The sequence below is a fragment of the Cicer arietinum genome, chromosome 6 (assembly GCF_000331145.2).
Source record: "Cicer arietinum cultivar CDC Frontier isolate Library 1 chromosome 6, Cicar.CDCFrontier_v2.0, whole genome shotgun sequence".
NCBI lineage: Eukaryota > Viridiplantae > Streptophyta > Magnoliopsida > Fabales > Fabaceae > Cicer > Cicer arietinum.
The window spans coordinates 14,490,033-14,503,722 of NC_021165.2; the positions used below are offsets into that span (position 1 = coordinate 14,490,033).

The following is a 13,690-nucleotide window of genomic DNA, read 5'->3' on the forward strand; positions in this document are numbered from 1 at the left end:
TAAATGTCTTATCACATTATATGAGTTTTTAGTAAATATATATCTCACAATAAATAAAGGTATAATTGTTTTTAACAATTAATGCACTTTAAAATGTGTATCTTTTTCTTATAATTGGACTAAAAATTTATACAAGAACGTATTATTTATATTATACATTTATAACATTCATAATACATATATACTTAAGAAGTATAATTTGATAAAAATAATATTATATTTATTATTTATATATTTTCTTTATATATGTAAAATAAACAAATAGTTCAATTATTTTGCTACGGTGGGATTTTTTTAATGTGTTAAATAAATAAATAAATAACTCAATTATTTTGAGACAATGTGAGTAATAAGTAATTGATTTTTTTTTATAGATAAAATGATATAATTACCACAAAAAAACACTCACACAACTGTGAGGTCCTGGTTCAAACCCGAAATATAATATTAAATCTAACAATATCGATATTTATCCGTTGAATTATAACTTAAGAACTAAGTAACCTAATTTATAAACTTGTTCTTTTCTTTATTTTTAATTTATCATTAAATCAAATGTGATTCACAACTAACTAGCGTTGCAGATTTTGCAAAAAAAAAAACTTAGTCACATTAAGTTATTTTTAAGATTTTGACTTATTTGTAATTTTGATCCCTTATTTTTATTAATTCATAAAATTGGATTATGCTATTTTAAAATATGACAATTTTGATAGCTCCTTAAAATTTTGGAACTTAAAATTAGTGACGTAACATATTTTAAATGATGTGAATCTTATAATATTCGTGCAATACGATGCATTAATGATTCACACGTTTTTAATTAAATTATAAAAATAAATAATTTCAAAAGTTATTACTGAAATTATTAGAGATTTTATGGATTGTTAATCATATCACATGTACGTTATTTAAAACATGTCATATTATTATTTTTATTTTAAAAATCCGAATGAAGAACCAAAATTATTTTATTTTAAAATAGAATGACTAATTGCATGATTATGTGAAAATAAAGAGATGAAAACTATAAAATTGGTTTTTTTTTTTTAATAAAAGTTAACTTTTTCATTTCAGTTTTACTTACTCTAAAAAATTGCTGAATAATACCTCTCCATTGAATTGATTACTCAAAAAATACAGAATGGGCCTAGATTCTAGTCTACAAAACAGCCTGAAAGGCTTTAAGTAAAAACAGTTGCAATAGCCCAAACTAAAAACCTAAAAAATAGCTAACTAATGCAAAACTAACAAGTCATGTAAATTGTTTTTATATGTAAGCATGTTTCACTGCCAATCCCATGAAATCACAAGTTTGTATTATATTCATACAAGTTCAATATTGACACAGCCTTCCACTATCTACCATCTAACATTGTGACAGTAACTTGGTTCACAGTGCAAGATTCCTCTTGTTTACTTGAGGAAGAATCAGTTTCTATAGGATTGCTTCCTAGACAAAACCCAGGGTTTTTAGGCTGTGTTATTGTTGCTGTTTCACTACTCAACATCAAAACCACTGAAGACATTGTTGGCCTATCTTCTGCTCTCTCTTGTACACATAATAATCCAACTTGTATGCATCTAAGAACCTCAGATTGTGAATATGAATTATCAATGGATGAATCAATAAGTTCCAAAGCTTTTCCTTCTGTCCACAGATTCCACCCCTACAAAAAATAAAAATTTATTTAGTTGTTAGCAAAAGTTAGAAATTATACTATGAGTTTATTACAAATTATAACTAATAAAGCAACTCATCTACATACATGGCCAAGAAGATTCAATTCTTTGTTCGCGGAATAAAAACCCCGGTTCTTTTTTCCACTTATAATCTCCATCACAAGAACGCCAAAACTAAAAACATCAGATTTTACTGAGAAGATTCCATCCATAGCATATTCAGGAGACATATAGCCACTGCAAGTAACATAATTGTTAGAAATAGTACGATAATTAAATCATTAAGTTTGAATCTTTTGTATTGGTAGTGTGATATATACTTAGGTACTTACTATGTTCCAACAACTCTAACTGTATTCGCCTCTGTTTGGTCCGTGCCGAAAATTCTAGCCATCCCAAAGTCTGATATCTTCGGATTCATCTCTTTGTCAAGTAGAATGTTGCTTGCTTTAAGATCTCTATGGATGATCCTAAATCGGGAATCCTGATGAAGATAAAGAAGTCCTCTAGCAATTCCGCATATAATTTTGAAGCGTCTTTGCCAATCGAGCAAGGCTCTTTTAGTTTTGTCTGAATGTCAACAATTTGTATGCACATTAAAGCCAAGCATGTGAAAAAAAAACATGAATCATATAAATGTTGAAATTAAATTAACTCACTAAATAAAATGGCATCAAGGCTTCTATTTTCCAAGTACTCATACACTAGCATCTTCTCGTCTATTTGAATGCTGCAGCCAAGTAGCCGAACAAGATTTCGATGTTGAAGCTTGACAATCAACTTGACCTCGTTCTTAAATTCATCAACCCCTTGGCCGGAATTTTTCGATAATCTCTTCACAGCAATTTCCTGACCTTCGATCAACCTACCCTGATGTAACCATAATCAAAAGTAACACAATTTGTTCATAGTTATTCTTCGTTTTCAAAGTCCAATGCAAAGAAATATGTTTGATGTGATAATAAATAGTTATAAATATTATATATATAAAAAAAAAACAAATCATTACATCAAAAGTAACAAAATTTATTGATTATAAAATAAAAAAATAAAAAACTTACTTTGTAAACAATACCAAATCCTCCTTGTCCAAGTTTATTTTCTTCAGAGAAATTGTTTGTAGCCAATGTTATGGTATTAAAATCAAAGAATGGCAATTCAAGATCATCCAGGTTATTTTCACCTGATTGTTCTCTATTACTTGTAAACACCCCCTCAGTCATAAGCAAATCCTGACTTCTTTCCAATGAAGCTGCTTTAGAGACAACATTTCATCATTCTACAAAGTTCATGCATTTATATGTAACAAATATTATTGTGAGACATTACATGTATACATTACCTCTTTTTTCGCTTTTCATTTTGAATAGACACTGCAATTTCTTCTTCCTCCACAAGAAACATATTCCTATTATCAAAAATATAATAGCTGCACCCCCAACCATAATGCCTATAGCCTTAGCTGTCTTGTGATCAGAACTTTCTCTTGCCTCATCTTCCTCTGAGAGAAATACAATGAATGTAGCATTAAGATGTGCAACTACAAACTAATTGATATTGAACATAGGCATATTCTGTATATTATAAATAAATTATTGTAGACATAAAGGCATGTAAATCTTCCAATTAAAAAATAAAAGCAATTAGCTCAATAATACAAAGTAAAAAGTGCAATTAATTGTTATTTTAAGAGAGTACAATGCAAGAAAGTAGCAATACGATTTTGCTAAACACAACATCCACTTTTCCTTTTATGTACATATAAAATCAGACAAAATTTTATATTTTAATAATGTATTTTCTTATTAAAAATAAATAATCCGTCACATAAAGGCTAAGGAATTTAATTTAATGAACTCTCTCCCGTTGGAGGAAAACGTGCAACTTTACCAAAGTAGAAGAAAAAAAATCACGTTTGGTCCCACCAAAGAAGGTGGGGTTCCATTTTAATCACCAAGGATCCTTATCCTTACAAATTTAATGGTCTGAAGCAGCAAGATGATTCCAACCTTTTTCTTGTTCCCCCTTGAACTACTTTAGTTTTTTCAAATTCCAATAGATACATGATCATTGACGTGACTTCAACAAAATTTCATGTATTTTGCATTAATTGCGCAAGGTGTGAAAAGTAAATTTAGAGACTCATGAGTCAAAAATGTTGCCCCACAACCCACCGATTCGTGAGCCCATTATTTAATTTTTGAAGGTCCATAACACCGTCCTGGATGATTAGTGGGCCCACATAACTTTATTAAAAATCCTATATTAAAATTATTATGTATTTAGATCCCATTAACTGACGCAACGAATCAAGACATGCATTTTGTGCACATGTTTTTTCCGTCAACAAACAGCTAGATATTAGTAATGTTTAGTATTAAAGTTTGGAAGGTTGTTCATCTGTGATGTTTAGTCAGAAGATAAATCATCTAATGTAACTAAATAATAATAAATTCAAATAATTGTGAAACCTAATTTGCTAATCTAATTCTGACCAGTCATAATCTATATTTTAATGATATCTGTGAAATTCAATGATATATGATAAAGTTAAACTTAATTCAATTCAATTCACTATGATTCTATGAGTGTAAAATTTATACAATAAATGTCTTGACTGGGTTAGTATTTTAATTACTGTTACTAATGTTCAATTGTGCAGTACTTTTCTTAGAAATAAAGTATAAATAAAAATGATATTTAAAAAATTAATATATTTAATTAAAAATTAAGATTAAATATATATAAGTATATAGTAAAAATTCTCCTTGAAACTTGTTATAGATCCCTTCTTTTATGAGAAATTTGGCACTTTAACGTTTCATATTTTTGGAGAGAAAAAAGGAAGAGTTTGAAAATGAAAACATTAGGAGGTAATGGGACCCAAAATATTGAAGAGCACATGGATCATCTTGGCTTGTTGAGTTGTTATCATTCAATTCTTACACAGAAAGTTCCGCCTAGGTATTTTACTCAGTGAATTATAGAATAATGAACTAATTTTAAAGAGGTCTTGATTTCAAATTGTCTTTAAAAACTATTATTCCAACTTATTTTATGTAAAACGGAAATGGTGTTACTGCACATCAAAATTATCCTAGAAAATTGTCACCACTCACCTATGTTTTTAAATGATTTTTTAACACATGTTTACAATATTTATAAAAAAAAAAAAAATTATTCCATAAAAAGTAATTCAACCGATATATAAATAATATTTTCATAACCAATAATCATTGTGCCTATATGTATGTATGTAATAGCCAGGATATTCTCTAATATTATCAGCATGTTAAACAAGCTGGAATATTCTTTCCATTGATGCAAAAGTTAGTAATGTTTTATCAAAATGAATTCCACAAACTTCTGAATCACATCTTCTATATGCCACAAAGAACCATTCTCTCCAAGGGTCAAGTTATAAAAAATATCCAGTCATTTTTAAATAAATAAAAAAAAGAGCAATTTTTACCAAATTCAATCAGCCAAAACCATATGTTGTGATCTAGAAAATCAAAACCAAACATTTATTTAAAAAAGAAATATAAATTGAAGAAGAAAGAAACAACAAACATACCTACATCAGAAGCTGATAATCTGACAAAGAGATCTTGTCCACCAGAAGGATACAATCTAATATCAATGAGTTCATCAAGCCACATAACACAACCACTTCCACCATCAACAATCTCAATATTAGCATAACCTGTACAAGAACAATTCCTCTTACAAAATTCTCCACATTCAAAAACACTCATACTCCTATTCACAAATACACTGCTTGTCTCTGGCAACTTCACATTCACCAATTTCAAAAACCTATCACTTCCACAATCCAATTCATTATTCCTCACACACCCATCAGATCCATCTCTCAAATTCCATGCTTGATGATTCTTTGGTCTAAAACCTTTCACACACTGACAAACAGGTGAAGCATTTGTGTCACATATACCATATGGACCACACTCTCTATAATTGTCACATTGGTCTTTTGGTGCATACCAAAATGTTGACCAAAGTTGTCCACTTTGTATCCATGTAAGTCTTTGAAGTTTACCTAATGAATTCACACTCAGTCTTGAAAACAAAGATTCATTCCCAATTGAGAATGTGTAGAAAACTTCATGTTCATTTTCAACAAAATTGAATTTTATTGAATCTGTAACAGGTTGCATCTCTGGAACGCCACTGAATCTTTTACCATTCCAAGGTCCACTTCTATAAATTCTTCTACCTTTGTCCAAAAGAAAAATTTCTGGAAGACCGTGATAATCCATTTTGAAAGATATGTCTCCAAATGAAGGGTCTTGATCTGTTACTTTCCATGAATTTATGAATGTTTCTGTGTTTGTGTCGAAGTTCCAACCAAGTTTCATGCCAGGTAACAAAGTATCTGTTGGGTAATCAAAGCTTTGCCAGATAAACTTTGTTGGGTCATTCTCGTTCGATTCTTTTACAACCAAATTTCCAGAATCCAAAAGCTGAAGAATTGGGTTGTTAAAGGTAGCATTTTTCGTTCTTTGATTAGAGGCCCAAATGGTTTTTTGTGATTGATCGATGATGATGAGTTTTCCTGCGTCGGTTAATTTGAGAAAAGCGTTGAAATTTTGAATTGGGGTGTTTCTGTTTGCTACCCAAACTACTGTTTTTTTATGGTCGATGGTGTAACGTATTCCTAAGTACCAAGTGAAATTGTTGAAGGAAAAGAAACTTAGTTGGAAAATACCGTTTGGTGACAAGAGGGTTTCGTTGGTTTTAAGCGATTGGGTTGTTGTTAATGTATCAGAAGCAGAGATTGAAGGTTTGGAGAAAAAAAGGATTGAAGTGGAGAGACAAAGAAGACACAGAGTGAAGCCTCTCATGTTTTGAAAAGGGAAAAACAAGAGAGAGAGAGAGAGAGAGAGAGAGAGAGAGAGAGAGAGAGAGAGAGAGAGAGAGAGAGAGAGAGATTGTTAAAAGTGGGGATTATATGGACAAGGATTCTTTCATATGGAGAGTGGAGACTGCAAGTTGACTCAAACACTTTAAACTTTTAACCCTTTTAAATAGGTTTACTATTTTGGACCAATTTCTTTCAAAACTAAATAAAAGGAAAGTGAGAAAAAATATCAGTATTATTGATGGGCTTTCTATTGCTAGGTCAAAAGTAGGAGCATAACATCATTGAAATTGGACTTAAACACAAATAGCAATAATAATTGGTAAATAATAATTATGATAAGGCTATTTGGATTTCACCAAAAACAAGAAAAAAAATCATCCTGAAGACAAAGGCTAATACTAATGAACAGTTTGGAACAAAATCACCTCAATTTTAAAACATATTTTTTTAGAGAAAGTTATTTTGATTTCTAAAACATAATAAATGAATTAACAATTGATACTACATTTATAAAAGTAATATTTAATTTTCTTTCATCATATGATCAATTCTTTTGGAAATGTTCTTACACATTTTTTCAATATAATTATTTTTTTTTGTATCATTCAATTTAATTATTAGTTTAAAATAGTCACTTTATAATAAAATATGATTGTATAAAAAAAATTAACAATTTTAAAATAATAAAAATGACTCATTTACCACGACATGTCAATTAGAATGCCACATCAAAAGGTCTAGTCAGATTTCGGTTTGCCTTTTAACAGAGATGACTAAATTAGTCATACTTTAGTTAACAAATGTGCAAAGGAACTTAAAAACTAAAAATTGGATACTTCTTTTAAAAAATATTAGTATTTTATTGAAAAATAAATAAATTATAAAGATTTTCATAAAAGTCTATAAAATGATGACATTATATAAATATTTCGTTTTTCTTTTGCATTAACATACCCCTATTCTTCTTTGTCAAAAAAATATACTCGTATTCTTTAGTAAAAAAAACATACCTTATTCTTGCTGTTATACGAAGGTGATAGCTATGGACTTGAGGAATTTGCTAAGAGTTGGGCCTCAAATTTGCCTACAAGTACGTGAGCCAAGGAGCAAAGACGGTTCCCAAACGCAACCCACATTTATTTATTAATCTAAACTTCACTAACAAATTGGTGTACGAGGCACACATTGAAACCAAGATAGGTGGAGCTTGCAACCAGTGGATTGGGTAGGGATTTGAATCGTCTCCTTTTTCTCCCTCATTGCAAGAGAAATATTAACACACAAATAACTATTTACTTATTTTTGTTTGTGTATAAGATCATCTAAATTATTTGTGTTTATCTCTCTTTTGACATGTGAAAGAAAAAGAGGGATCCATTGAGTAGTAACAACAACCCATACCTTTATTCAGAAGTGAATTTGGATATAACATGATCGGTGCTGGTGAGTCGTATAATATACTGTAATGGACTATGATTGGAAAAATTTCAAGGACCCTAAATTCCCTAAGAAATTTCAGCTTCTCCATAAGAAGGTTCAAGGTACACATGATATGATATAAATACATACTAGTACTTCACATTATCACATTCACGTAAAAAATATTTGTACATTAAAATAATCATATGCACAACTTATTATTAATATGTGTATAGAGCATGTTTGAGTGATCACTTAAGTGTTTAATGATATAAGCTCAAAATAGTATGATGAAGATGTCAACGCTATTTTCATAAATTTTAACCCACACTTCCACAAGTTATTATGTTATGTGATGAGCCTAATGTATAAATATGATTTTTCAAATGGGCTTCAAATTTATGCCTAAAAAGTGTGTTTATGTGAAATATTTGGCAGATCCAAGCTCAAACCTTTCAAAAGTCTGATATAATGTTCCATCCATTGACCGGTAAGTGGGCTTATGCGAATGGGAGTAACAATGAACTCATCCATGAAAAAATTTATTGTCTGCATTAACTCATCCATGAAAAGTAAATACACGTAGTTGGAATTTTAACATGGTTTCTTGGAATATTTTAGAATCATAGGTCATATGAGACAAGTTCTAGAATAAAACCACAACCTTTTTATGATTCATTCAATTGTTATTTCCAATAATTTGTGTAATACTTTTCTTGAATTAAATCCTTTCAGACCAACAAATATCAAACAAATTTTCTGGTAACTTGCCAGCAAGTTAATATTCACTGTACTGTGTGTACATACAAGATGGAGAAATGCTCACGGAACTAATAGTGGGCTTTGAATTAATATTTGTGTGGCTTATCTTAGGATTGAAAGGAATGATAGATAAAGAATGAAAACTTGCTTTACTTACAAAGAGGTCTTCAATATCTCCAATCTCAAACCTTTACATTTAACTATTTGCTACTCACTCCTCTGCCCATCTCTGGGGTTGAAATAAAAAGAAAACAACCTCAAAAAACCAACATTAACCATCATAGTAATCAAGAAAATCATTCTTTTGAGGCAGCAAACTTGATATACTTCCTTGACCCCAGCTTTTTTCTACACGCTTCAGAGTTTTCAATGCAATTCCACTGCCAACATCCCTGTCAAGTAATAGGTAACAGATCATTAGAAAATATTGTAGAATACGAAGCATGAAGGAATGGTGGTAGCACTTATTAAAAAGCCATAGACATAGAACTCGTGACAATCAAAACTTCCAAGATAATATCTGGATCCATGTTATGTAGTTTGATAGAGCTAATATATTTGAAATGATAGCAAATAATAATGAGGTAACTTTTTTATGTTACACTATAAAGCAACTCTTTCAAAGATGAAGACAAATCAAACAATATTAAACGTATATGTTTATGTGAGATTTTCAAACCAGTTGAGTTAGAAACTGTCAAACAAACAAGGTATAGCAGTGAATACACACATTTTATCACATGGTAGTCTTCAACTCAATCAAACAAGAAGCAATTAAATAAAACATGTTTAAGGAGAAATAATAGTCGCGTTTAGTAATTAAATGATGCAGATTTTGGAAATAGTAACCACGGACAAAAAGAAATAACAGCCATAAGGTCATACCTGTTAATTATATCCTGCCAATCACTTCCACCATCTTTGTGGAGTTTTCGACGAAAGATGGTTTTTCCATTTCGATAAATCCTATCAGCAGTTCTATCTTCTAAAGCTAGTTCCATTATTCTTGCTAGTTCATCAGCTTGTTGTTTGTTTCCCCTTTTACTTAAGCCATCGATCACTGGTATGAATGATGAAGGGTCGAATCCATAGCCCTTATCAATCAATTTCTGAAGAAGGCTGTGGGCATCATCTAACCTTTTATCCTTGCAAAGTCTGTCAATCAAATCTTTATACATAAAATTCTTTACTAAGAGAGAGCTATCTAACGAAGCTTCAAATAGCTCCTTTGCGTCGGAGAGTTTCCCCCCGGCAAGTAATTCATTGAACATCAAACTGTACAAGGCTTCTTTGTGGCCACATACACTCAAAGCTACGTCAAAAAGTTCACATGCTACTTTAAAATCTCCAGACTTGCAGAAGGCTAAAATCAATATTTTGAAGGAAGTTACATTGGGAGATATTCCCTTATCCAACATTTCATGTAAAAGAGAAGTGGCGTCCTTTGCTTTCCCTCCTTTACAAAGACAACTAATCATATTATTGTAAGTGCAAATATCTGGGCGTATTCCTCTTTCTCTCATCTCATCCATCAAACCGTACATTTCGAATATTTGCCCTTTACTTCCCAACCCCATGATCAATGAATTATATGTTTGAATAGTCTTTCCGCAACCATTTCTCTCCATATCTTTCAATACACGTAAAGCTGATGATATCTTTCCTTGTTTACAGAAACTCGATACGAACGTATCGTAGGTCACAGAATCAGGGTGCAAGTTTTTCGCCATCATCTCAATAAATTTCTTTTTGGCTTCCTCTAACCTCCCAACCTTGCAAAGTCCATTAATTAAGGTTGTATAAGTGATCACATCAGGCATGTTGGTTGATACATTGTGAATCAAGCTAACCAGACCAGCAAACGAGTTTTCCTTATCAAGGGAATTTGTTCCATCGGTCCACATCTCACTTACAACTTCAATTGCTTTCTCCAATTCTCCATTCTTACACAGACCATTGACCACTATATTGCAGGTCACAGTATCTAACTGATAACACTTTTCATTCATCTTGTGCAGCATTTCCTCAGCCTCTGATTTTCTCCCCTCTTTCCACAGGCTATGCAGCAACGTGTTACAAGTATAAGTATTCGGGTGACAACCTTTCCTAATCATTTCATTAAGAACAGCTTTAGCTTCAAAAACCTTCCCTTTGCTACAATAGCCATGCAATAGAGTAGTGTAAGTAACAGTATCCGGGCAAACACCATTACTCACCATCAAATCCATCAACCTTCTGGCATCCAACATCATATGATTCCTACAAAGCCCATCCATCACAATATTATAAGAGTAAATATTCGGTTCAACGCCATTATCCACCATTTCATCAAGAAACAATCGAGCCTCCAACAATTTTCCATTTCTAAGAAAACCCAACAACCACGTATTATAACTCTCCAAAGTGACAAAATTACCAGCTTTCTTCATGGTTTCAACCAAAGAACTAGCTTCCTTCATCATCCCTTGCTGACAAAACCCCTTAACCATCAAATTAAAAGTGACAACATTTGGCTTAGGAAGCCCCAATTCTCCATCCATCTGCATATCCCTGAAAATCCTCGACGCCTCGAAAACCTTCCCCGCTCTACAAAGTGCAGATATCCTAGAATTAAAAGTAACAACATCAGGAAACAAACCCTGGTCTCTCATCCTCTCCACCAATTTCTCAGCCTCATCATTCATATCCTGTTTACAAAAGCTAGACACAAGAGTGTTATACACAACCCTGTTAACATTCTTACAAAACTTATTATCAATAAACTCCAAAGCCTGTTGGGTTTTACCCGCTCGACAAAACCCGCGAACAAGAATCCCAACAGTGAACTCATTTGGGTGGCACCCTTTTTCAGACATTCTATCAAACAATTGGAGTGCATGGTCAAGAGCATTGGATTCACAAAGGGACTGAAGCAATAGATTAAAAGTATACGTTTGGGGGTGAACACCGGCTTGAATCATGTCAGTATATAAAGAAGTAACGAAATGTGGACGGTTATGATGGAGGCTTGAACGGAGGAGGATATGGTAGAGTTGAAGAGGAAGAGGGGTTGATGGGAATTGGGATCTGAGTGATTTGAAATGGGAAAAGGCGAAATCGATGTGGGGTGATTGGGCTAATACACGGAGAATAGAAATGAGGGAAGAATGAGCAATGTTGGGGTGGTTGTTAGTGATGAGTTGGGTGAGGTTGTCAATTTGGCGGTGCATGTTAGCGGTTAGAAGGATGCGGGTGATGGTGGGAAGAAGATGATGAGTTGAAGTGGAAGAGGAAGGTGAAGATAGGATTCGTTTGAAGAGATGCCATGCTAGTTTGGGGTTGTTGGCGTTTTGATGAACAGCTTTCATCAGCTTCCTTGTTTGTTCCATCTTTGAGGTTTGTACCAAGTGAATGGGTTATCATTGGAAAGCAATTATTAGAGGGAATGAGATTGAGGAGGATCATACTGGAACAACTAGAGTTGACATATCGTCGCCCAAGATACTCATAGTAACTAGTAACAGAACTCAAAAAAATACTAAAATATTTCGATACACCCCAAAAAAATTTAATAGTACCTTGGTCATTTCATTCTTTAACAAACGTAAATGTTATTTGGACACATAATTAAACACAATATCTCATTAAATTTGATTATTTATATGTACTAATGACAAAAATGTGGGTCATACTTACTCCCTCTTTCTCCTTCCACAAACACATAGATGATAGAACTATTGGCTCAAAAAATTACCTACACTAAAAGAAGGAAAGAAGGAATAGACAAAGTGGAATGAGGGAGAGGGAGAGATTATGGCCCACACTTTTGTCATCAGCACTTGTAAATCGTCAAATTTAATGACATATTAGTATGTATAACTATTGTATTGTATTCAATTATGTGTCAATTTGTGTGTTCAAATAACATTTCTGAATTAAAAGGTATAATAGGTATGAGCAGTAGAAATAATGCAAATAATATTAATTAAAATATATATTTGGATCAATCATTTTAGAATTAAGAGAGAACATTCATTCAACGTGTTATTTTTTCTCTTTTATCATATTCAGTCATGTATTTTTATTATGATGCAAATATTTATTTTGGCCTTACGGTGTTTAAAATGAGGTAAATTCTAAAATAGGGATACTCTATTGTGCATCAGAGTTTTAATATCATTTGAAATTAGATTGTGACTCGCGTGTTGTGCTATTGTTAATTAATTTATATTTTAAGATGATATGAATATCGCGAAGTTAATTATTTTGAGTAAAATAATTGATAAATCATTTTTAAATAAGAAATATAGGGATAAGATATTTTAAACATTCATAATTCATAATTTGTAAAATCTAAACTTTTCAAATATATAATTAATATGAGGGGCCAATATTAATTCTTCATTGGACCAAGTTATCTTTTATATTGTTTGGGTTGGGATGAATCATAGTCTCCCTAAAATTTGTATAATGAGTAGTATAATATGTCTCAATGAATGGTTAATTATGAATTTGTAGTATATGTCAAAATATGTATAATATTTTATCTATTTGATAGGCTCTCTTAAGACTTGATCTTTAGAGTATTGTTTACAATATAGAATTGATGGTTAAATATGATTTAGTCCCTAAAACTCTCCATTCTTATAAAATGGTTAGGAATGAAAATTGACAAATTTTTTATAATGATCAAAAAAACATTTTGAGTCTTTATTGGGATTAGTGTATGCTAATAATATTTGGAATGACGTGGTCAACAAAGTGGAAATAACCAAATGTGTTCCCGTGAAATTATGGGTGCTAACTAAAGATAACACAATAGCTAGAAATTGTGATTGTATTCAATGGGATAAAGTTAGTGGTTTTTATGCTGTTTTTTATTTATTTATTTATTTATTTTATGTGTCATATGTTAGAACCTCTTTACTTTTGAAAAAAAAATAGATATGTTATGATCTCTTA

The 13,690-nt window shown here is 31.5% G+C and overlaps 2 protein-coding genes and 1 long non-coding RNA gene across 4 annotated transcripts; 1 reads left to right on the forward strand and 2 right to left on the reverse strand.

The window, feature by feature from the left end:
• Positions 1-1,096: 1,096 nt before the first annotated feature.
• On the reverse strand, positions 1,097-6,642 carry LOC101504189 (receptor-like serine/threonine-protein kinase SD1-8). Of its 2 annotated transcripts, none has more exons than XM_027335979.2 (7): positions 5,261-6,642; positions 3,026-3,184; positions 2,745-2,938; positions 2,343-2,553; positions 2,016-2,253; positions 1,770-1,920; positions 1,097-1,670 (listed from the first exon to the last, which is right to left on the reverse strand). In XM_027335979.2, the coding sequence occupies exons 1-7, from the start codon at positions 6,546-6,548 to the stop codon at positions 1,359-1,361; spliced, it is 2,553 nt and encodes an 850-aa protein (XP_027191780.1). In that variant the 5' UTR covers positions 6,549-6,642; the 3' UTR covers positions 1,097-1,358. The 2 variants fall into 2 exon arrangements, with proteins under 2 accessions (XP_027191780.1, XP_027191781.1); XM_027335980.2 differs by having other exon boundaries at positions 2,745-2,935; positions 5,261-6,637.
• A 904-nt stretch (positions 6,643-7,546) lies between these two features.
• Positions 7,547-8,665, forward strand: LOC113787224 (uncharacterized). Its single transcript, XR_012163746.1, has 3 exons — positions 7,547-7,793; positions 7,931-8,109; positions 8,426-8,665. It is a non-coding gene; the product is annotated as an uncharacterized lncRNA (long non-coding RNA).
• A 68-nt stretch (positions 8,666-8,733) lies between these two features.
• LOC101499504 (pentatricopeptide repeat-containing protein At2g17140) lies at positions 8,734-12,464 on the reverse strand. Its single transcript, XM_004504898.4, has 2 exons — positions 9,635-12,464; positions 8,734-9,141 (listed from the first exon to the last, which is right to left on the reverse strand). Exons 1-2 carry the CDS (start codon positions 12,115-12,117, stop codon positions 9,021-9,023), a joined length of 2,604 nt encoding a protein of 867 aa, XP_004504955.1. The 5' UTR covers positions 12,118-12,464; the 3' UTR covers positions 8,734-9,020.
• Between the last annotated feature and the right edge of the window lie 1,226 nt (positions 12,465-13,690).